Genomic DNA, 21,499 nt, shown 5'->3' with positions numbered 1-21,499 from the left:
GTTATTGATTCCGGTGGGTCAAAAACTCAGCCCCAGGACTTGCAAGCTTGCATGATTGTAGGGTCAGCCTGCGAGGGCTGCCAAATCTTCGAGCTTCAGTAGGAAAACAAGCCATGTGATCCATCAGTTAAGACTGCAAACTTTGGACTGCACGTGTGTGTGTGTGTGTGTGTGTGTATGTGTGTGATCCATCCACTTCAAAAGTGCCAAGGGACCCCACATGGCACCTCTCCTATCAGCGCAGGCAGTTGGCATTGGATCTACCCAACATGGGCACCCAAACCTCCATCTAAAACCCTAAATGCTCCAACACTGCTCTGATTTGGCCCATGTAGCTCCTTTCCCCAAATGGAGACCCTGTTGCAGGAATTTATGTATAGGTTGGGGGGGGGGAGGAGTTGCCCCTCTAGCAGATATCATGCACATGCAGCCCACTACCAAAACCAGCACAATCACTTTTGTGATTTGTCCCCACAAAACACTTCACCACAGTTTCTTCCTATCTATTCAAAGGGGCTTTGCTGCAAGATACCAAATGTAACAATTCACTGATCAATGTATGTATGTACTGGCTCACAGGGAAAACTTCAGAAATTCATATAGACGTGTGAGCTCAGCTACTCAACAGCCCCTCTGCCTGAGTGATAATCCCTGGCATCCTGATACCTGAGTGCCAGACAGGTAGTCGTTCCAGAAATAATAAACCCAGATGAAGACAAAAGGGTGTGATTAACTTGGCTGGGAAACAGGGAAATGTAAATATCTCTTTTGTTACACTTGATGGGTGTTTGGTGGAGGGCAAGGAGAACCATGGGGCAGGGTCTAGGATGCTCAGATTACTGCCACCAGACCTCCCCTTTCAAGATGTAACCATGATGTATTAGTGATGTAGTTTGGGGGAGTGTAACATGGGGATTAGCAGCTAATAAAAGTTTGGGGGCTCTTTTGTTCGGGGCTTCCATCTTGTTCCACCTTGTGGCAAGTGGGAGTCCTGTCGCAACAGTCTTCAATAAAGACCAAGCCTACTGGCTGCTGTTTTGCTCCGGTATTCCTTGGCTGGTGTCCTTGTTTTTTGTCCAAGGGAGCCCTCAGATTTCTCCATTAACAACCCCATTCCTCAACGGACCACCGGACACAGATCGAGAGAAGCCAAGTTGCAGACAGGTAGCTGGTGCCTTAGAATAAGATGTATTATCTCGATCGTGCAGCACACACAAACACCAACTGCGCATTGTGCCTTTAGGCTTGAAGCACAAATAAAATCTTCTCCCTGGTGTTTAGAGTGTCAGACCAGGACCTGGGAGACCAGGGTTCGAATCCCCACTGGACCATGAAGTCCACTGGGTGACCTAGAGCCAGTCCTTCATATCAGCCTAACCTACCTCACAGGATTGTAGGCAGGGCCAGATTTAGGACGGATGAGGCCCTAAGCTACTGAAGGTAATGGGGCCCTTTTATGTCCAGCTGTCCTTTGTCAACAACAAATTGTCGCGGTTGTTTTGTGTTGAATATATGCTATATGGTAATTTATGGACCTAATAGGTATCTAAAGCCATTTGCACCTAACAAAATATGTATTTTATCAAAGTAATTGTTGAACTGAAATACAATTAAGAAGAAGTATATTTTCGGGGTGCCCCCAAGAGAGTGGGGTCCTAAACTATAGCTTGTTTAACTTATATGTAAATCCAGCACTGGTTGTGGGATTAAATGAGGAGAACCGTGGACGCCACTTGGAGCTCCTTGGAGAAAAAGGTGGGATGTGAATGCAATAGATTAACTTAGAAATAATAATAATCCTGGAGCCACAAATGTTGACTGCCTTTATTTGCGGTTGTCATCAACTCCAAGATTATTTAGGAGTGTATAGGGTTTTGGGGGGCATTGCATCCATGCGTGGCATTGTAGCGATCCCTACTTTGCTGCCTCCAGGGCCCTGCTTCCACTTAACTCATTTCTGACAATCTAGCCAAGGCAATGAAGGCAAAAGAAGAAGAAAAGGTGCAAAGGAAGGGCAGGATCCAGCCAAGCAGTTACGTAAGTGCAACAACTTTTAGCTCCTCATTGCAACTGCCCTCTCAGCTCCAGAATCTCAAACCCTCCAACGTTTCTCTGATGTACATTTCTCTGACGTCCTATTTAATAATAATAATAATAATAATAATAATAATAATAATAATAATAATACTCCACCCATCTGACAAGGTTGCTCCAGCTACTCTAGGCGGCTTCCAACATAATGTGGTACCTCAGGTTACAGATGCTTCAGGTTACAGACTCTGCTAACCCAGAAGTAGTACCTCAGGTTAAGAACTTTACCTCAGGATGAGAACAGAAATCGTGCAGTGGCAGCAGGAGGCCCCATTAGCTAAAGTGGTACCTCAGGTTAAGAACAGTTTCAGGTTAAGAACGGACCTCCAGAATGAATTAAGTTCTTAACCTGAGATACCACTGTATATAAAAACATAGTAAAACATTAAGCATTTTAAAATTTCCCTATACAGGACTGCCTTCAGATGTCTTCTAAAGGTTGTATAGTTACTTGTTTCCAGTGCTTTTTTTCTGGGGGGACGCATACCCCTAAACATTTTGTGAATCTTTGTACTTTTGTCCATTTACTGTATTTATTTTTCCCGTTTTGAGCTATAAAATGGTGATTTTCTTGAGTCAAAATGCGAGTACCCCTAAACATTTTTTTAATAGAAAAAAAACACTGCCTATTTCCTTGACTTGGGATCACCTGACTCCATACCCACTGATGAAAATCAGGACGTCTTCCAATACCCTATGATATTTCTCCAATTTTGGGATCAAACCAGAAACCAGGGTGGCTTCTTTAAATCTAGGACTGTCCCTGGAAAATAGGGACACTTGGAGGATCTGCTCTGGTCTGGAGGGTGGGAGAAATTCTCAGAGCAGACAGCCTGAAGCCTCTCTGAAAGGCTGTTTTGCTCTTTTTTCAAGTGTTATAAGAATTTAAGGTCTCAAATATATAAATTTAATGTTCATAAATGTACAAGGCAAACACATACATAAATATACAAACCACATGTCTGAAACAGTACAGGAAGACAGTTCTGAAACCATTTTGACTCTCCCAAATTGACCTCAAATGTTTCTCTGCAAGGAGGGAAGAAATGAAGTAACCATTGTCTCTTTGCTCACAAATCCTGCCTTAAGGGCACATTTAAGATATGGATAGGGCGAGCCTGTGACCTGGACTCAGGAATTAGGTATTTATCATCACAAAAGGTTGGCCAGGCTATCCATGTAAACCCGTCAACAGGTTTCATGCCAGAGAGGATTGTGTTGTAAACGCCCCTTCTGTGATGTATGTATGATGTATTAGGGGGTTGGTCTTGGGCTGAAGGTGGCAATTTTAAAAGTCTATATAAGGCTGTGCACACCATTGTTCTGGGTTGCTCCTACCTCCTTCGTGTTGCAACAGTTCAACAAAGATCAGGATTACGAAGTTGCTTTGCGTCTCAGTATTCTCTGGTTGGCCTCTGTTATTTTCTCCTACTGATAGGGAACCCACTTAAGGACTCTACACAGGCTCTTGGATACCCCATAAGGGAAAAAGGGCAGATTTTGCTTACAACAGGAGGAAGATATATTAGGCTGCAACATGGACAAAGTTCAGCAGGCAACATTGTGCAGGCCTTGCTGTTAACGTTGAACCAGACGCTCTGCGTCTTGGCTAACCCACTGAGTTGCCAGTGAGACAGTTCAAACAAAACCTTCCCCTGGCTTGGCCTGAACAGGGCCTGAGATGGATGTGAGGATTTGAGATGGGCAGGACTTCCTAAAGGGCACCTCTCAGCTCCCTCCCTCCCTCCCTGTCCTTTAGTTTTTACAAAAGGAATTGTCTCCTGCCCCAAGAAAGGCGTTTGTCTGAAAAGGTCAAGGCCCTCAGCTGCTGCAGTTCCAGAGCATCGTTGCTGCCAAACACGACTCTGTTGTTTATGGGTGCCAAGGATTAATTATGAGGTTCAAATGACTTGCCCGTTTGGAAACCCACAAAAGGAGGTTTTGCACAATTGCACACCTGATTTATGTGACCTCTCCAGCTAGGAGTGGCACCAGTTTTAATGGGCAGAAAGGGAAATTTGGCTCCAACCCTACAGCCCCATTGAAGGCAGCGAAACTTGAACCTGTTATGTTCTGAGCTGAATCCTAGAACAATAGGATCCAGAATGCAGCAGTCTGATTGGTCCGCAGAAGCCACCCAATCCAGCTCCAGGTGGAAGTGAATCAGTGAATCAGTGACCTGATTGGCCTGCAGGAGCAGCCCAGAATTAGCCAATCAAGCGGGGCCCATTGTGTAAATAATGTATATGTAGCTAGACGTTTGGGACGCGGGTGGCGCTGTGGGTTAAACGACAGAGCCTAGGACGTGCCGATCAGAAGGTTGGTGGTTCGAATCCCCGCGACGGGGTGAACTCCCATTGCTCAGTCCCTGCTCCTGCCAACCTAGCAGTTCAAAAGCACGTCAAAGTGCAAGTAGATAAATAGGTACCACTCCGGCGGGCTCTGGTTCGCCAGAAGTGGCTTAGTCATGCTGGCCACATGAACCAGAAGCTGTACGCCAGCTCCCTTGGTTAATAAAGCGAGATGAGCGCAGCAACCCCAGAGTCAGCCACAACTGGACCTAATGATCAGGGGTTCCCTTACCTTTAGCTAGACGTTTGGGGAAAAGTTTCATTCATTGCTACTAGGAGCTGAATAAAGAGCATGAAATTCACACTCGTCTCAGAGTATGTTTCAGAACCCAAATCAGGTGATGTATTAGTTTTGTCTCTGTGTCCTCAGGACACAGGGATGTTGTTGGTGATCTCTACAAAAATTGCCGCATTGGGCGCCTAGTGTGGGGGTTCAGAAGGCCTAATCCTTTGCCTCCCGCTATGGCTATGATTTGATCGCAAACACACAGCATTGCAAGCAATTTGCAAAGGGGGGGGGGACTACCATTCATTAAATGGGAGCTTTTTCCCTATGAAAATTGCTGAGCTGATTTGAATTTGGATTTGAGTTGATTGGAATTGAGAGAATAACAAAGGGGTACAGGATTAAAGCCTTCTGGGTCGAAATCTTTAGCAATTTGCAGAAATCAGGGGCACCAACTATAGAGGGGAAAGAGGCTTCAGCCCCCTCAATATTTCTGAACTGGTTGCCAAGCTCCCCCCCAAACTTTTGAGGGGGCCTCCATCCCCCGCTGCCCCTGGGCAAGTACTGACCCCTATGGGTCACGTGACACCAGCCCCCTTGATGTGGGGGGCAAATTAGAGCCCCCAGTGTAAAGTATCTTGCATTTAAGTAAACGGTTTAAATCACACAGCTATACGTAGAAGTCAAATTTCAGGAGAAATCTTTTCCTGAATCTCATGTATTAATTTCCAACTTCTTGTTGTTTCACTACGTTCTTCTCTCCAAAGGAACGCAAAGGCACTTTTCAAAAATCAAAACACACAGTACAATGTGACCGAAAACAGGGTTAACAATAAGAGAAAGGCAAGTCTAAGGAAGTTTTTAATGTTTGATATTTTATCGCTTTTTTATTGTCATTATTAATATTCTGTTGGGAGCTGCCCAGAGTGGCTGGGGGCGGGGTATAAATTATTATTATTATTATTATTATTATTATTATTATTATTAGCAGACAAAGCATTAAAACAGTTTAATGAAAAGAACCAAAGGACCATTAGCAATATTTGTATCCTCGTCATGATTTGCAATAATAAAAACACTGTGATACTTGAGCCCTTTCAGAGCGAACCGCTCTTGGCATCTCTCCTCATCCTGCAATTTCACAGTTTGTGCAAAGTCCAATTACATAGGCACATGACTGAATCCTCATTTGAACTAATTTTGTAACGTGAAAACTGCTCAATGTTTCACTTACGCGTTTCCTTTGCATTTCCACAACACATTCTATATCTATTCCAAAAAATAAAATAAAATATCCCTGGTGATAGTTTGCTAACATGTTTTGTAGCTTATCAAAGTCATTTGGCCTTTATTGGGTTTTCTTCCTTATCTCCTCCTCCTTTTGTTTTGGTGCCTGCCTTTGATCAGGCACGACTAATATCATTAAGATCTCACTTGGTGCTAATGTCTGTTTTCTGTCCTGCGTGTTTCATTTTCATAGTAAGGAAAAGATGAACTTTCACCGTCACAACATCTAAACTCAAAGCCTCTTTCAAAGAGGTCAGTTGCAAATCTTTACCCTCCCCAAGGCACTGAGCCCGGTGCAAATTGCCACACTGTTCTCAGCCTTGCAGAAGACCTTGGGCCGGCAGTGACTGTATCCAACAAAAGTTATTTGCTCAAGCACTTATGACAGAAACGTCTGCAAGATTGCTACAGAAGCGGATCACGTGCGAAGCATAAAATAAATAGTAAAAAAGGGAATGATTAAACCAAGATGTATCTTCAAAAGGGATTTTGAAGATAGCAACACACGAAATTGCTTATTGCTTGCTTTTTTTCTTGCAAAGTTCCTTCCAAATGAGCTGCCACATAATGCCTCTTTGGTTGAATTTTCACTCATCTGGTGCAGAGAGCGGAGCAAAGCTAGTAAGAAAGAGTGGCTAGAAATCTGAGCTAAGAGAATCATATAGTCATAGAATTGTAGCGTTGGAAGGGAGCCTTAGGGTCATCTAGTCCAACCCCCTGCAATGCAGGAATCTTTTGCCCAATGTGGGGCTCGAACCCACAAGCCTGAGATTAAGAGCCTCATGGTGTACCTGTTGAGAAGAATTACCGTATTTTTCGCTCCATAGGACGCACTTTTTCCTTCCTAAAAAGTAAGGGGAAATGTCTGTGCGTCTTATGGAGCGAATGCGTGGTCCCTGGAGCCAAATTGCCCAGGGGCGAAAGGCAGATCATGCTTTTTTTTTTTGAAAGAGGGAAGTGGGTGTTGAAACAAAGCTGCTGATTGGCAAGCGATTGGGAGGGAGGATAAGGGACGCTAGAGATAAAGGAGGCTGCCTGGGAGGGGCGAGGTAAAGACAGCGAACTTGCAAGGAGAGGAGACAGGAAGACTAAAGCAATAAGGAGAGAAATTAGAAGAAAAGGAGGAGCAATAAACTGCTCCAGCTAAGGAAAAGACACTAAGGCAAACAAGAGGGAAGGGGGTGTTGAAAGGAAGCAGCTGATCGGTAAGTGATCGGGATGGAGATAAGGGACGATAGCAATAAAGGAGGCTGCCTGGGATGGGGAGGTAAAAGCCCATGGATCCTCTGGATTTTTGCATTGGGTCACCCCCAAATTCACCATCAGATCACATAGCATGTCCATGGTTACAGCCTGTACCAAAAAAATCACACATCCACTATTTCGTGGGGCCGCAATGGTGCAAAAACGTGGTTACAAAGCACGGATCCACATGGATTCTCAGGATTTTTGCATTGGGCTACCCCAAACTCACCGTCAAATCACATGTCTGTGGCCACAGCATGAACCACAAAAATCATACACCCACTGTTTCGTTCAGAATATTTTTTTTCTTGTTTTCCTCCTCTAAAAACTAGGTGCGTCTTATGGTTGGGTGCATCTTATGGAGAGAGAAATACCATGCGCTGTTTGGCTATGCTCACAGTTACCACATTCCCCCCCCCTTTTTTTTAGGGATCTCATGCCTTTCAGTCGCTGCACGGCTGAGGCAGAAATTCAACCGGGGAGGAGTTCCCCGAAAGAAAACACCGAAAACCTGCTGAATTTCTGCCTGCCGCAAGGATGTACAGCTGCCTGAAAAACCTGGCACTCCTAGCCATTCTTAAGGCAGATTAAATTTGCAAACAGAGCAGAATGAATTCAGTCTAGACGACTGCTTCGTTTGCTGTGGAAGGAGCTAATTAATGGACTAATTAGGAGTTAATTGGAAATGATTGCTCAGCCAGAGCAGCAGAGCTCTCTGGTCGAAGCTCTTGCTGGGCATCGATGAACTTAGATCTCGACAAAAAAATAAATCCTAAGGAAACCATGTTGAGAGTGAAAAGGATTGTAAAGGGCACAGTAAATTCTGCTTTCTGAGTAAGAACGCCAACTTCAGGTTTTCTGCTCTTTAACAGTTGCTGCAAGTCGCATGCATTCGGCCAGTGAAACTTTCCCCTTTTACTTGGGCCAGGAAAAGAGAGTTGCATCTCGGGACTTCCGGGTTGGCGCCATTGTTTAATGGCGGATTCCCTCCGAGCTCCGGAGGGAATCGGCTCCGTAGCATCTGGGTCTGGCCGCTGCGGCGAAGCGGGGACCCTTAAAATCACAGGCGCGGATGCCTGTGAACACAGAGACTCGGCGGGCACCATTTGCGCCCCCCCAATCCGGGACGGAGCCTTTTTAAAGGCTTCGGAACGGAGGCAGGGTGAGGCGTGGTGCTGAGAGTACTCCCTCGTCTACGGAGCGAAGCCGCAAGCCATTGACAGAGAGCGCCAACTTCTTCTTTTGATCGATTGGACTACAAAACATCAACCCGTGAGTAATACGGAGATTGGAACTTTAAAAAAAAAAATTCTATTTTGGATCTGGAACGAGCGGGAAGGGGCTAAAAAGGAAGTCCACCCCCCCCCTTTGTAAACAACTTAAAGCAAAGGACCGAGCAGCTAAGGTCGAGAGAATCTGTTTTTTGTTTGTTAATAAAAGATCTTGACTTCACGGTTTTAACATTATAAGAAGATTTACTGGAGGATTAAAAGAATTTTTTGGGAGCTGAAGTTTCACCCCCCCCCTAGACCCGGGAACGTCCCACGAGAAAGCCTGCTGTATTGAAGAGTTTGACAGCTGTCAAGTTAGCTGTCAGTCAGCTAGCTGTCAGCTGGAAAAAGAGAACATTGTTTCTGCTGTTTCTGCTGGTTTTTTCGGTATAATTTGCTGAAAATAAGGAGGGCTGATACAAAATAACTGGACTTCTGGCTTTGAGCTGAAAGGAATATTAAGGAACTAAAATCCCCCTAGAGGGGTAATAGGGACATTACTTTACAAAAATGGCTGGAGCATGTAAAATTCAAGCAGAATTGGACAGAGCATTTGTTCTCCTGGGAAAGTTACAAGAGGAGTACAGTGCTTTGTCTACAGAGGTTTCAGTACTATACTTGACAGTAAACAACAGTCTTGAGTCTGATAAGGTTTTGAAACAGGAAGCCCATTCAACTGAACAAATAAATGAAACTGAAAGTGTTGACACGATGGAACAACATGTTGTTTTTGAAGAAAATGAAGGAGGAGCTGGAATTCTGCAGGAGTCAAAGGAGAGTTGCAATATGAGGCCTGACATGATGATAAAAAAGGACAATAAAAATTGGATGGGGAAAGCCCGGTCTGAATGGGAGTCGGAAAAATGGAGAGATCCCCTTTGGAGGAGATCCGAAGACCTGAGGATTACAAATTTGCTGAAGGTGAAAGTTGGAGCTTTGGGGACATATGGATTTGAAAGAAATTTGAAACAAGAGCTGGAGTACCCCATAGGCCTTGCTTTTAAGTGTGGAGGACGGGCTGGAAGCAACATGGATCCTGTTGGGCCGGAGCCTCTCCGAGACTTGGGGTTTAACATCAAGGACTATCAAAGAGACCGGCAGAAAGGAACTGAGAGAGACATAAGGGCCTCGGACGTGAGGTCTCCAGGCTAAATAACATAAAGACTGATGGATATTGGTTGGGGACTGGAACCGGGAAAAGGGTGGGTGGAGGTTGGGAATCCAAAGGGTATATAAGTATAATCTGCCTTGTTTTTTTTAATATTTTTTGTTAGCTGTATGGAAATTGGGAAAACCGTGGAAGGGAAATTTTGGTCGACTTTAGGAAAAAGGTTTAAGAATATTTAATGAGGTATAAGTATTGATATGTAATTTTGATAAGGTAAAATTGGTTTTTCTTTTCTTTTTTAAACTAAATGAAAATAAGGCTGGTAAAAATAAATTGAGGAAATGGAAAAAAGAAGTAAAGTAAAATAATAGCATGTTGGAATAAATATTTAAGCTAGGGTGAAGAAATAAGTTAAGGACTTGCTGAATTGATAATTTAAATTGGAATACAAGAAGGGGAGGTGTGAGGAGGTCTGAGAAATAGGGTTAAGGAAAATAAGTATTTGAAACTTTATGTGTTTTTTCTTTTTTTCTGTTAAGTTTTGAATTTTATGTATTTTTGTGTTGTTTTTATTTTGTTTATTTTTTGTTTTTGTTTGTTACAGGTTTCTTGAAAATACCAATAAATATTTAATAATAAAAAAAGAGAGTTGCATCTCTTGCTAATTTCTTGTTAAGTCTGCAGGCAACCTCACAGATTTGTTGTGAGAATAGTTTGGGGGAAGGGAAGAACCCTGCATACCTCACCTTGAGCAAATGGAGAAGCTGGGATACACTCTCAATATAAAATAAAAACAAATCAAAAGGGACCATCTCAAAGTTCTTAAAGAATAATAGCCAAGCCTAGGACCCACGTACCTACAAGACCGCCTCTCCTGGTATGCCCCGTGGAGGACCTTAAGGTCCACAGATGACAACATTTTGGAGGTCCCAGGTCGCAAGGTGGTTAGATTGGTCTCAACTAGGGCCAGGGCCTTTTCAGTACTGGCCCTGACTTGGTGGAACGCTCTGTCACAAGAGACTAGGGCCCTGTGGGACTTGACATCTTTCTGCAGGGCCTGCAAGACAGAGCTGTTCCGCTTGGCCTTTGGCTTGGACTCAGTCTGACCTTTATGTTTCACTCCCCATATGGTTTTGATCTATGGGCTACTATTAAAATGAGGCTGAATTTTAAATTGCATTTTAACCTGTATTTTAAATTGGTCCCCCCCCCTATTATGTTTTTACTGTAATTTTACTGGTGTTAGCCACCCTGAGCCCGGCTCTGGCCGGGGAGGGCGGGGTATAAATAAAATTTATTATTATTATTATTATTATTATTATTATTATTATTATTATTATTATTTCCAGGTGGGAAATGCACAGCCCCTAAGAGGCAGTCATCCTGAGTCTTTCTTTTCTAGAACAGCTCAGCCTTCCTTTCCAAACTTCCACCTGTGTCTGCCCCACCACCTTCTCACTTAGAGCCCTGCATTGCCGGAGCGCGGGGTGTTTAACTCTTACAAATGTAGAGTTGGAAGGGACCCCGAGGCCATCTAGTCCAACCCTCTGCAATGAAGGATTCTCAGCTAAAGCATCCATGACAGATGACCATCCAACCTCTGCTTTAAAACTTTCTTCTTCCTATACCTGTTCCCTTTGCGTCTGCAGGAACCGTTTGGAGTGGGGTCCCAGTTATACTTTGGAACTCCCCGCCTCTTGAAATCAAGCAGAAATCTTCACTTTACTCTATTTGGCACCTGCTAAAGAGATTCTCATTTTGACAATGCTACCCAGACGCTTTGGAAGTCGATGTGATTTTAATCTGTTTTAGTTTTTTAACTTTTGTACAGTGGTACCTCGGGTTGCGGGATGCGGGTGGCGCTGTGGTTAAACCACAGAGCCTAGGACTTGCCAGTTAGAAGGTCGGCAGTTCAAATCCCTGTAACAGGGTGAGCTCCTGTTGCTCGGTCCCTGCTCCTGCCAACCTAGCAGTTCGAAAGCATGTCCAAGTGCAAGTAGGTAAACAGGTACCCCTCCGGTGGGAAGGTAAATGGCGTTTCCGTGCGCTGCTCTGGTTCGCCAGAAGCGGCTTGGTCATGCTGGCCACATGACCCGGAAGCTGTACGCTGGCTCCCTCGGCCAATAAGGCGAGATGAGCACCGCAACCCCAGAGTCGGCCAGTTCCTTTACTTTTACCTTACCTCAGGTTGCAGATGCTTCAGGTTACAGACTCCGCTAACCCAGAAATAGTACCTTGGGTTAAGAGCTTTACTTCAGGATGAGAACAGAAATCGTGTGGCTGCAGCAGGAGGAGGCCCCATTAGCTAAAGTGGTACCTCAGGTTAAGAACAGTTTCAGGTTAAGAACGGACCTCTGGAACGAATTAAGTTCTTAACCTTAGGTACCACTGTATATTTTAAAGTAGGGCTGTTGAATTTTTCCTGATTGTATAGTCTTATATTTTTGTAAACCGCTATGAGGGTTGTTTTTTTAAACACCCAAGTTTAATGATTTAATGAAATCAATCAATCAATCAAACAAACAAATAAACACTTTTTTATCTTCCTGAAGTGTCTCCCCAACCCCTCCAGCCTCTTTGAAGCTGCTATTAGCACCGCTGGGGTGTTTTGATTGGGGAAACTGCAAGGAAACGAGCTTAGCCATTCGCTTCTCCATTGATGAAGCTCCAATCCAAATCCCTCCAGCTGCTTCCCAGCTTTTTCTTAAGGCATCAGGAAAGCAGATTGCAGCTTTTCTGCAGCACATGTTTTTGACCCCTTTGCCGAACGAGAGGAGAGGGGCTTGCACATCTCACCAGGAATTTGCGTCCTTACTCACAAGCAAACCCCCAAAGCGTTCAGTGTGACTTACGCTCAAGTAAGTGTGTTTAAGATGGCACTTTTAGTAGAAAATACCCCCTCCATTAAAAGACTTGGGAGATATGCAACGCACATAGGACAAAGCTGAGTTGTTCACCTGCCTCAAAGACTGCAGTACTCTAGAGTTCTAGACAGCTTACGCACTTCAAATACATGTTAAATATTTCGTCTCAGCACCTTTAATCATATAGAATTTCAAAACAAACTGTATGGCCGAAGGTGGAAATTCAACAGGTGACGCTCTTCCCCACCAAGGCATGCTGTCGGAAAAGCTGCAGCTGTAGGATTTCTGCCCGTTGTGCAGCTTTGGAAAGAGCCTCGCCCGAGAGGAAGGAAAGAGAAGCTTTCCTTAGAAGCAGTCAAGAAAGTTGAAAGTGCAATCTAGTCCAACCCCCTAAATGCAGCGATAGAAGGAAGCGAGTCCTCTGCCCCAAGCACCTTACAGTTCAATTCAGATACAGCTTGGGGTGGGAGGAGGGGAAGGTGAAAGTGCAAGAAAATCAATTCTAGCAACTTGCCACAAAGCTCCAATAGCTCTTTAATAGATGGATTTTTACCTGGTAGTCGATACCGCATGCATTGATGTGTTGCTCGCTCACTCAAGTTGGGGACCAACCAGGATCCTGCCCTTCCGTCCTTGGTTTGCAGTTAAAAATGGCATGTAGTCCCTGAGAGCCGAATCGAGAAAAGCTGCCTTTGGGGGGGGGGGAGGGAGTCAAATCATACAAGTCGAGGCATTTGTAGCAGCTCAGAGGCTGACCTGGATTTCGCCCAGCTCCAAGGCCATTTTCCCCACCCGAGCCAACAAGACTTCCTTTTTATAAACACTGTAATTATCTTCTGGACATAATTCCCGTCACAATTCTGATTGGAAAATGGAGCTGCTTAGGAAAGGCTTACAAGACAACATCTGTTCAATGGCGGACATTTGGGTCAGGGCGGGAGCCGCTGGGGAGGGAATTAAATTGCTGCACAGAAGCGAAGCGACGGCAGGGGAAGCTGGATGCGTTCCTCACGAGGGCCGGCGTTGCTTCCGAGAAGTGTGCATAAGACACGTCAAGGCCAGAGGCCCTGTCTCTCTTTCCGCCATTCCCCCTCCTCCCTACTCATTCACATTGTGCGCATAATTCTGCAGGGGCGCAGAAAAACACCCGCCTAACATTGTGCTGGGCACAGAATTCAGAGGCTGCATGAAAAACAACAACAGCCATGCTACTACTCCTCACTGTTGCAAAGACATGGCTGCTTTCTGAAACTTGACAGGGAAAGATCCTGTGAGATTTGGCTTTGGCCATTTGAATTTACTTTCTTTTAATATATTTCATTTTTCAGTTTTTTTAAAAAAAGTATTTTGACAACAATACAAATCTGATATTACAATAAACAAACATATCATGACTCCCACCCCACCCCTTTTGCGGTTTCTAAATTTTATTTTAATTTGTAACACCGCATTTTCTTCATTATTCCAATTATGCATTACTCCTTGGTTTCCTTTTAAGTTCTATTTTAACTTTTTGGTTTAAGTTAATCCTGCCCATGAACCAGGGCTGTCTTAAGCATATGAGGCGCCGGGGTGCAAAGATCCACCCGGCGCCCCCCTGGTTGCCCAGTCCCAGGCATGCCCCCAAACTCGCGGCGCTCTGACTGATGGGTGGGCTCTTCCCTAGACTCAACTCTCGGCCTGGCGTCCCTGAAAGCCCGGCGCCCGGGTGCCCCGCACCCCTAGTTCCTATGGGTAAGACGGCCCTGCAATGAATTTATGTGTGCACAGTCACATTTCAAATAATCCACTAATTTTCCCAAGTTTCTTGGTGGGTACAGAATCTTCTTTCCATCTCCGTGCATAAAGTATCCTGGTTGCTGTTGTGGCACACATAAGCGGGGTGGGTTTTTTTGTCTTTTTGTTTTTAGGTAACTCTGTACAATTATCCCTAAAAGAAAAGCTTCTGGTTTCTCAATAAAAGTAATTTTAAACATTTTCTTCAATTTGTTATATATCATTGCCCAGAATCCCGCTCACCCTTTTTCTGTGGCAGCATTGAGGGATGGAGGAGACTTCACCTAAGATCAGACCCTCATGTCTCAGGATCAGGGCCAGATTTAGGTTTGATGAGGCCCTAAGCTACTGAAGGCAATTGGGCCCTTTATATATCCAGCTGTCCTTTGTCAACAACAAATTGTCACTGTTTTTTGTGTTGAATATATGCTATGTGGTAATTTATGGACCTAATAGGTACCTAAAGCCATTTGCACATAACAAAATACGTATTTTATCAAAGTAATTGTTGAACTGAAGTACAATTAAGAAGAAGTACATTAATAGTGAAATACAATTAAGAAGAAGCATATTAATGGTGAAATAATTATTAAGCTCTAAATTGAAATGATTTTTTATTCATAACAAACTTAATAATGCAAATACATTGGCATTTGGCAATGACAAAAGTTCCTTTAGAAACACAATTTACAGAAGCGGCTTAGTCATGCTGGCCACATGACCCAGAAACTGTACACCTGCTCCCTCGGCCAGTAAAGCGAGATGAGCGCCACAACCTCAGAGTCGTTTGCGACTGGACCTAACGGTCAGGGTTCCCTTTACCTTTACCTTACTTTAAAGTTATGTTTTTATTATGACTTTTTTGTATTGGATCAGATTGTCATAAGGTGTGTGTGATTTTTGTTGCTTCTTCAGCTTGTAGCTTGTAAACTGCTTTAACCCGAGGTATCACTGTATACCAGATTCAGTTTTGCACATCTTTGGTAACTTACTCAGTCAGGTACCATCTGACAGGTGTATATTTGGGGGTGGCCGTTCCGCATACGCATATTTTTTTTTGCAGCACCAACACAACATGGTTGGCATCAAAATACCAGCCTGTATCACTCATTCAAGAGCTTTTTATACTGCCCTTCAATAAAACCCCGTGGGCTCTACATTAAAAAATACAAATACAAATAAGACAGACATAACCAACGCTAAAAAAAACCAAGCACTAAAATAACTTGAAAGCCAGAAAGACTAAAAACATACACATAATACGTACTTACTTCTAGTTAGTTCTACAGAAGGTGTCTCATCAGCATATTATGATTCATACCCTGAGAAGTTGGAGTGTTTGTGGCCATTCCATCACACCTCATCAACTTTGCTGCAAGAGGAACACAATGCAGACAGAAAGCGAAGGATCTCCCTTACCATAACACCTGCGCAGAATATAACATGAACATTTGATTGTGAAGTGGCCTGGATATTGCAGCTATCAATTGGACCCAATTCAAAAGGTTTCCCCCCAGCATTTAGGGTTGCCACCTGCTTTCTTCTGGCCCAGCTCCTGTGTAGAAGAAGAGTGTTTTGGATTTGATATCCCGCCTTTCACTCCCTTTAAGGAGTCTCAAAGCGGCTAACAATCTCCTTTCCCTTCCTCCCCTACAACAAACACTCTGTGAGGTGAGTGGGGCTGAGAGACTTCAAAGAAGTGTGACTGGCCCAAGGTCACCGAGCAGCTGCATGTGGAGGAGCGGAGACGCAAACCCGGTTCCCCAGATTACGAGACTACCGCTCTTAACCACTACACCACACTGGCTCTCTTTCACTGTGTCTTTCTTTAAGAAGTAGTCTGGCGCAAAGAAATTCATTTGAGCGGAGAGTTTCACATTTCTGCAGAGGAAACAGCTTAACCTGTTGAACTTCAGCACGTTGGACCCAGCAACTGGGCTGGGAAAGAGAGGTGGCAATCATCTTTGCACAAGACGAGGAGGAAGAAAGGCAGCAGCCTGCAGGCCTTGGTTAGAACTTTTGGCTGGAAGAGAACAGTCATTATTAAGCCTGTGATGCAATTGCCAAAAGTAGCCAGTAAAGGCATGTGAGCTGGGGTTTTTTGGGAGAGCTTTTTTCCTGGCTGCCAGGAGACGTGCAGAGGGTCACACAAAGCATTTTATGCGCACACACACGCACACACCCCAAAAGCCAGTCTTCCCAGTCAACACAGGGCCGTGACTCATGTTTGCATTTCCTTTTAAAAGGGAAGATAGAGAAAGCAAACAGAAGGAACCGAATCTTTGTAGCGGTTGCAAAGCAGAAGGGAAGGCTGGAATGAGGGAGGGCAAAGGTGGAGCAGCTTGCCATTTGCTCGGAGGCCGAGAAACGGCCACATTGGTGGTCACCAGAATATGGCTGTAGAAAACAATCAAAGAGCGTCTTCCCTCATCCCATCCGGATACAAAATATTTCCATTTTCATGGGCAGGCAAGAAAAGTTTGGATTTGATATCCCGCTTTATCACTACCCTAGGGAGTCTCAAAGCGGCTAACATTCTCCTTTCCCTTCCTCCCCCACAGCAAACACTCTGTGAGGTGAGTGGGGCTGAGAGACTTCAGAGAAGTGTGACTAGCCCAAGGTCACCCAGCAGCTGCATGTGGAGGAGCGGAGACGCGAACCTGGTTCACCAGATTACGAGTCTACTGCTCTTAACCAACACACCACACTGGGAAGGTGGTGGCTGCCAGATGTTTGGGATCAGTCACAATGAAATTTCATGCTCTTTATTCAGCTCATAGTGGTGAGGAGGAATGGAAGTTCCCCCAGAATGTCTGCTTTATATACATTATTTACACAATGGGCCCCACGTGATTGGCTAATTCCAGGATTCACCTGTAGGCCAATCAGGTTGCGTATTCACTTCCTCCTGGAGCTGGATTGGGTGGCTCTCGTGGACCAATCAGACTGCTGCATTCTGGACCCTATTATTCTAGGACCAATCAGATTGCTGCATTCTGAATCCTATTGTTCTAGGACCAATCAGACTGTTGCCTTTTGGATCCTATTCAACTTAGTACATAACACACAGCCAGCAGGGGCAAAAGTCAGGGATGATGGAAGAGGACCGCAGAGGACCTTAAGGCCCATGAATAACCATAGTTTAGAGGTCCTGGACCCTAAGGAAGTCAGATTATCCTCCACCAGGTCCAGGGCCTTTTCAGTGATGGCTCCGAACTGGTGGAATGCTCTGTCTCATGAGACCAGGGCCCTGCAGGATTTATCTTCCTTCCGTCAGGCCTGTAAGACAGAGCTATTCCGCCTGGCCTCTAATTTGAATTCAGCCTGATCTTTTATTTCCCTTCTCTCCCCCACCCTTCCCCTTTTATGAAGATCACCCGCTCTAAGACGCCACAGCTAATTCTCCCCTGGCCTCCTTGCTGGCCCAAGTAGGACCAATTCAGCCAGCTAGCCCTGGGGATTATCTAATGCTTATTTCCCCTAAATTTTGATTTTTATTGTTATTCATGTTTTTATACTGCATTTTATGCTGCTTTTATAATTAAGTGTTTTAAATTTGTTGTTAGCCACCCGGTTTTTGAACCGGGAAGGGTGGGGTATAAAATTATTATTATTATTATTAGTTCATAGAATCGTAGAATTGGAGAGTTGGAAGGGACCATGAGGGCCATCTAGTCCAACCCTCTGCAATGCAGGAATCTCAACTAAAGCATCGGTGGCAGGTGGCCATCTAATCTCTGCTTAAAGACCTCCAAGGATGGAGAGTCCACCACCTCCACCTTTCTCCTGGGCATGGCCGGCCAATTGGTGTCAAAGAAGGATAGAACGTTTTTTATGTATGCCACAACAGCAGCAAGAATACTCATCGCAAAGTATTGGAAGACGCAAGATCTACCCACTCTGGAAGAATGGCAGATGAAGATGATTGACTGTATGGGATTGGCAGAAATGACTGGCAGAATCCGTGACCAGGGAGAAGAGTCGGCAGAAGAAGATTGGAAAAAATTTAAGGACTACTTACAGAAATATTGTAAAATTAAGGAATGCTGAATGATGCTGGATTGAAATTGAGTGGTTTCTAGCTGTAATGGTATAAAGGAATATGAAAAAAATGATTGGATAGAAAACAAGGTGTTATTATAAGCTGTAATGCTTTAAGTTAAGGATTTGCTGAACAAATAATTTGAAATGGAATACAAGAAGGGGAGGTATGAGGAGGTCAGAGAAATATGTTATTGAAAATGATGTACTATGAACTATATGGTTTTTTTAATTTTGTTTGTTTGTCTTTTGTTTGCATAAAAAATTGAAAACTTTAATAAATATCTTTAAAAAAAAAGAGAGTCCATCACCTCCCAAGGGAGTCTGAATGAGACCTAGGAGTTTCCATGGACAAGTCGTGTTGGGTTAACAGTGTGATGCAGCAGCAAAAAAAGCAAATGCTGTTCTAGGCTGCACCAACAGAAGCATAGTGCAGTCATACCTTGGGCTGAAGTAGCTTCGGGTTGAGTGTTTTTGGGTTGCGCTCCACACGACCCAGAAATAATGGAGCAACCTTACAAGTCACATGCATTTTTTTTTTAAAAAAAGCTGTGTTCAAAGATCTATGCATCCTGATGGAGACACAGCCCTCCCTGACCCTGGATTTCACATTCCTTCTGCATCATAAGATCTGTAATTTATTACACACTCCAGGACAGAGTTCCCGTCTGCAAAGTGACTTCAAGAAACAAAGCTGATATATTGACAGGAAAGCAGCTTTCACAACAGCAGTTCTGCTGCCTCTGCTTCCTTAAAATCCCTTTTCATTCATTGGCCATACATATTTCTAACTGCCACAGACATCTATTAAATGAATAGGAGGCTACGGGTGATGCACCGTCTTTTGGGCAAAGGGTTGGGGGAAAGCTGAAATTTTGGATCCTCCAAGTTTCTCACATTTATTTATTGCACCCCCCCTTTCCTCTAAGGAGCTCCAAGTGGGGTATATGGTCCGCCCCTCCTCCATTTTGTCCTTGCAACCCCCCTGTGAGGTAGGTTAGGCTGAGAGGCAATGACTGGCTCAAGGTCACCCTGTGAGTATCATAGTTCAAGTGGGATTCAAACCCTGGTCTCCCAGGTCATAGTCCAACACTCTAACCACTTCTCCACACTGGCTCTCTCCCATCTTAAGCTCAATTCTTTGCATTTCCACATAAAGTTTGCAATTAAAAATAAATAAATCCTCAGGATAATTAATTGTATTTTAGTGCTAATTTCTCCTAAGATACATTATGTTTGCATGCAATTTTGCCAAATGTACACACATTTTTTTTGCTAAAGAATAATGATAACCCCCAAATATAATACAGTTGTGTATGGCCTTTTCATCAACATATACCTGTGTACCCTAATATGCGCATTTTTATAAATGCTGGAGAACTGAGCTGCAAAATTCAGAGAAGCGTGGCATTCAAAGGATGGCTGTGTTTCATTCTGCATACTGTTTTGGACAGTGAGACTTGAGAAGGGTCTCTTTTAAATACAAGTGAATTTTAAAAAAATAAATCATTGCTCTTGCGGTGTCGGACAATGGAGCTCTATGACAGGCTGAAATTCAACAGGCAAAGCTTTCTCTGTGACAATATCTGCGGCAGGAGTGACTTGTTTAAAGGCACAGGCACTTGTGCAGGAAAACAGGTGGAAAACCCTAAAATTAAACAGGCAATTTCCCCCCCCTTCTGCGACTGTAACTCTGTAGCAGGGAAATCTTCACCTGTTGAGTTTCAGTGACGTTAAAGGCACAGGCGCTTTGGCAGGAGAAAATGTGGCGGCCCTATCAATAACTATTTTGTGTTCTTATATTCATTCATTATCTCCAGACCAGTAGGGAAGGACAAACGGATAAATAGGCCTCTCCCATTTTCCATAGCCAGTCTGCGTGTGTTTTTTTCCAGCTTCCCCCTCAGGGAGGCAAATCAACAAATCCGAAAAGGTGAGTTTTAAGGAGGGGGGTGGGCACATTTGGGGCAAGAGATATCTCCAAGCTAGCTGAATGCCAAGATTAGCATTATTTGCCTCCTATGAGCAGAATGCTGGAAACCATTTTCCTGGAATTATCCAGTAAGCATTTCCCCCCACATTCTTCTGTCATCGTTTTGTAGCACGGGGGTCAAAATGCACTCGAAACCTGGAGAGACAGAGAGGTACAGTAGCCGTGTGTGTCCCATTTTACAGAGGGCAGCCCTCTTTTTGAAAGAGCCCTCTATTTTGCAGCCCAGAAACCCAACCATAGTCTGGTTTCAAGATAACAAAACTCCGGAAAGGGGGATAATGAGGAGCCTGGAAGTTGACCCTCCGCAGTTAACACCAGGATTGAGCAGCCACAAAAGTCATTTGGTTGCAGACTTCCCCACTGTGGTGAGATGTTTTGCATTTCTATTTCAAGAAGAGTCATTATTTCTAAATCTGCACCTTGCCAGAGTGGTGCATGCTCTGGTTATCTCCCGCTTGGACTACTGCAATGCACTCTATGTGAGGCTACCTTTGAAGGTGACCTGGAAACTACAACTAATCCAGAGTGTGGCAGCTAGACTGGTGACTGGGAGTGGCCGCCGAGACCGCATAACACCGGTCTTGAAAGACCTACATTGGCTCCCAGTATGTTTCCGAGCACAATTCAAAGTATTGGTGCTGACCTTTAAAGCCCTAAGCAGCCTCGGTCCTGTATGCCTGAAGGAGCGTCTCCACCCCCACCGTTCTACCCGGACACTGAGGTCCAGCGCCGAGGGCCTTCTGGTGATTCCCTCCGTGCAAAAAGCCAAGTTACAGGGAACCAGGCAGAGGGCCTTCTTGGTAGTGGCGCCCGCCCTGTGGAACGCCCTCCCACCAGATGTCAAAGAGAACAACTACCAGACTTTTAGAAGCCTTTTAGAAGCCCAGCCAGATGGGCAGGGTACAAATATATTATTATTATTATTATTATTATTATTATTATTATTATTATTACTATTACTATTACTATTACTATTACTATTATTACTACTACTACCCTCCTGTTTTCTCTGAAGGCTTCCTTATAGGCCATTGTGGGGAACAGGTTTCTGGGTTAAATAGGACTTTGGTTTGATCCAGCACAGCAATGTTTTCCTGTTCGTGGCAGCCAGCGAAACCCCTTTCCTATCCATTCCCAAAAGCAGCTGAAACGGACTCGCCAGGAAGACAAAAACACAAAAGTCTGCCAGACTGAGTCAGCCTTCAGCCTTCCACCAAACTCATAATTCTTTCCTCCAAGAAAGCTT

At 44.3% G+C, this 21,499-nt stretch overlaps 1 protein-coding gene across 1 annotated transcript in view; it reads right to left on the bottom strand.

Annotated features, from left to right (window-relative positions):
* NDRG1 (N-myc downstream regulated 1) overlaps positions 1 to 13,084 on the bottom strand; it is an 82,577-nt gene extending 69,493 nt beyond the window's left edge. Inside the window, exon 1 of the mRNA XM_053395266.1 lies at positions 12,997 to 13,084. Within this exon, the coding sequence (XP_053251241.1) occupies positions 12,997 to 13,019 (23 nt within the window). The 5' untranslated portion in view covers positions 13,020 to 13,084. The remainder of the gene's footprint in view (positions 1 to 12,996) is intronic.
* Between the last annotated feature and the right edge of the window lie 8,415 nt (positions 13,085 to 21,499).

This window comes from Podarcis raffonei, chromosome 7, assembly GCF_027172205.1.
Source record: "Podarcis raffonei isolate rPodRaf1 chromosome 7, rPodRaf1.pri, whole genome shotgun sequence".
Classification (NCBI taxonomy): domain Eukaryota; kingdom Metazoa; phylum Chordata; class Lepidosauria; order Squamata; family Lacertidae; genus Podarcis; species Podarcis raffonei.
The sequence above is the reverse complement of the archived record's forward strand: the minus strand, read 5'-3'. Positions and strand labels throughout refer to the sequence as shown.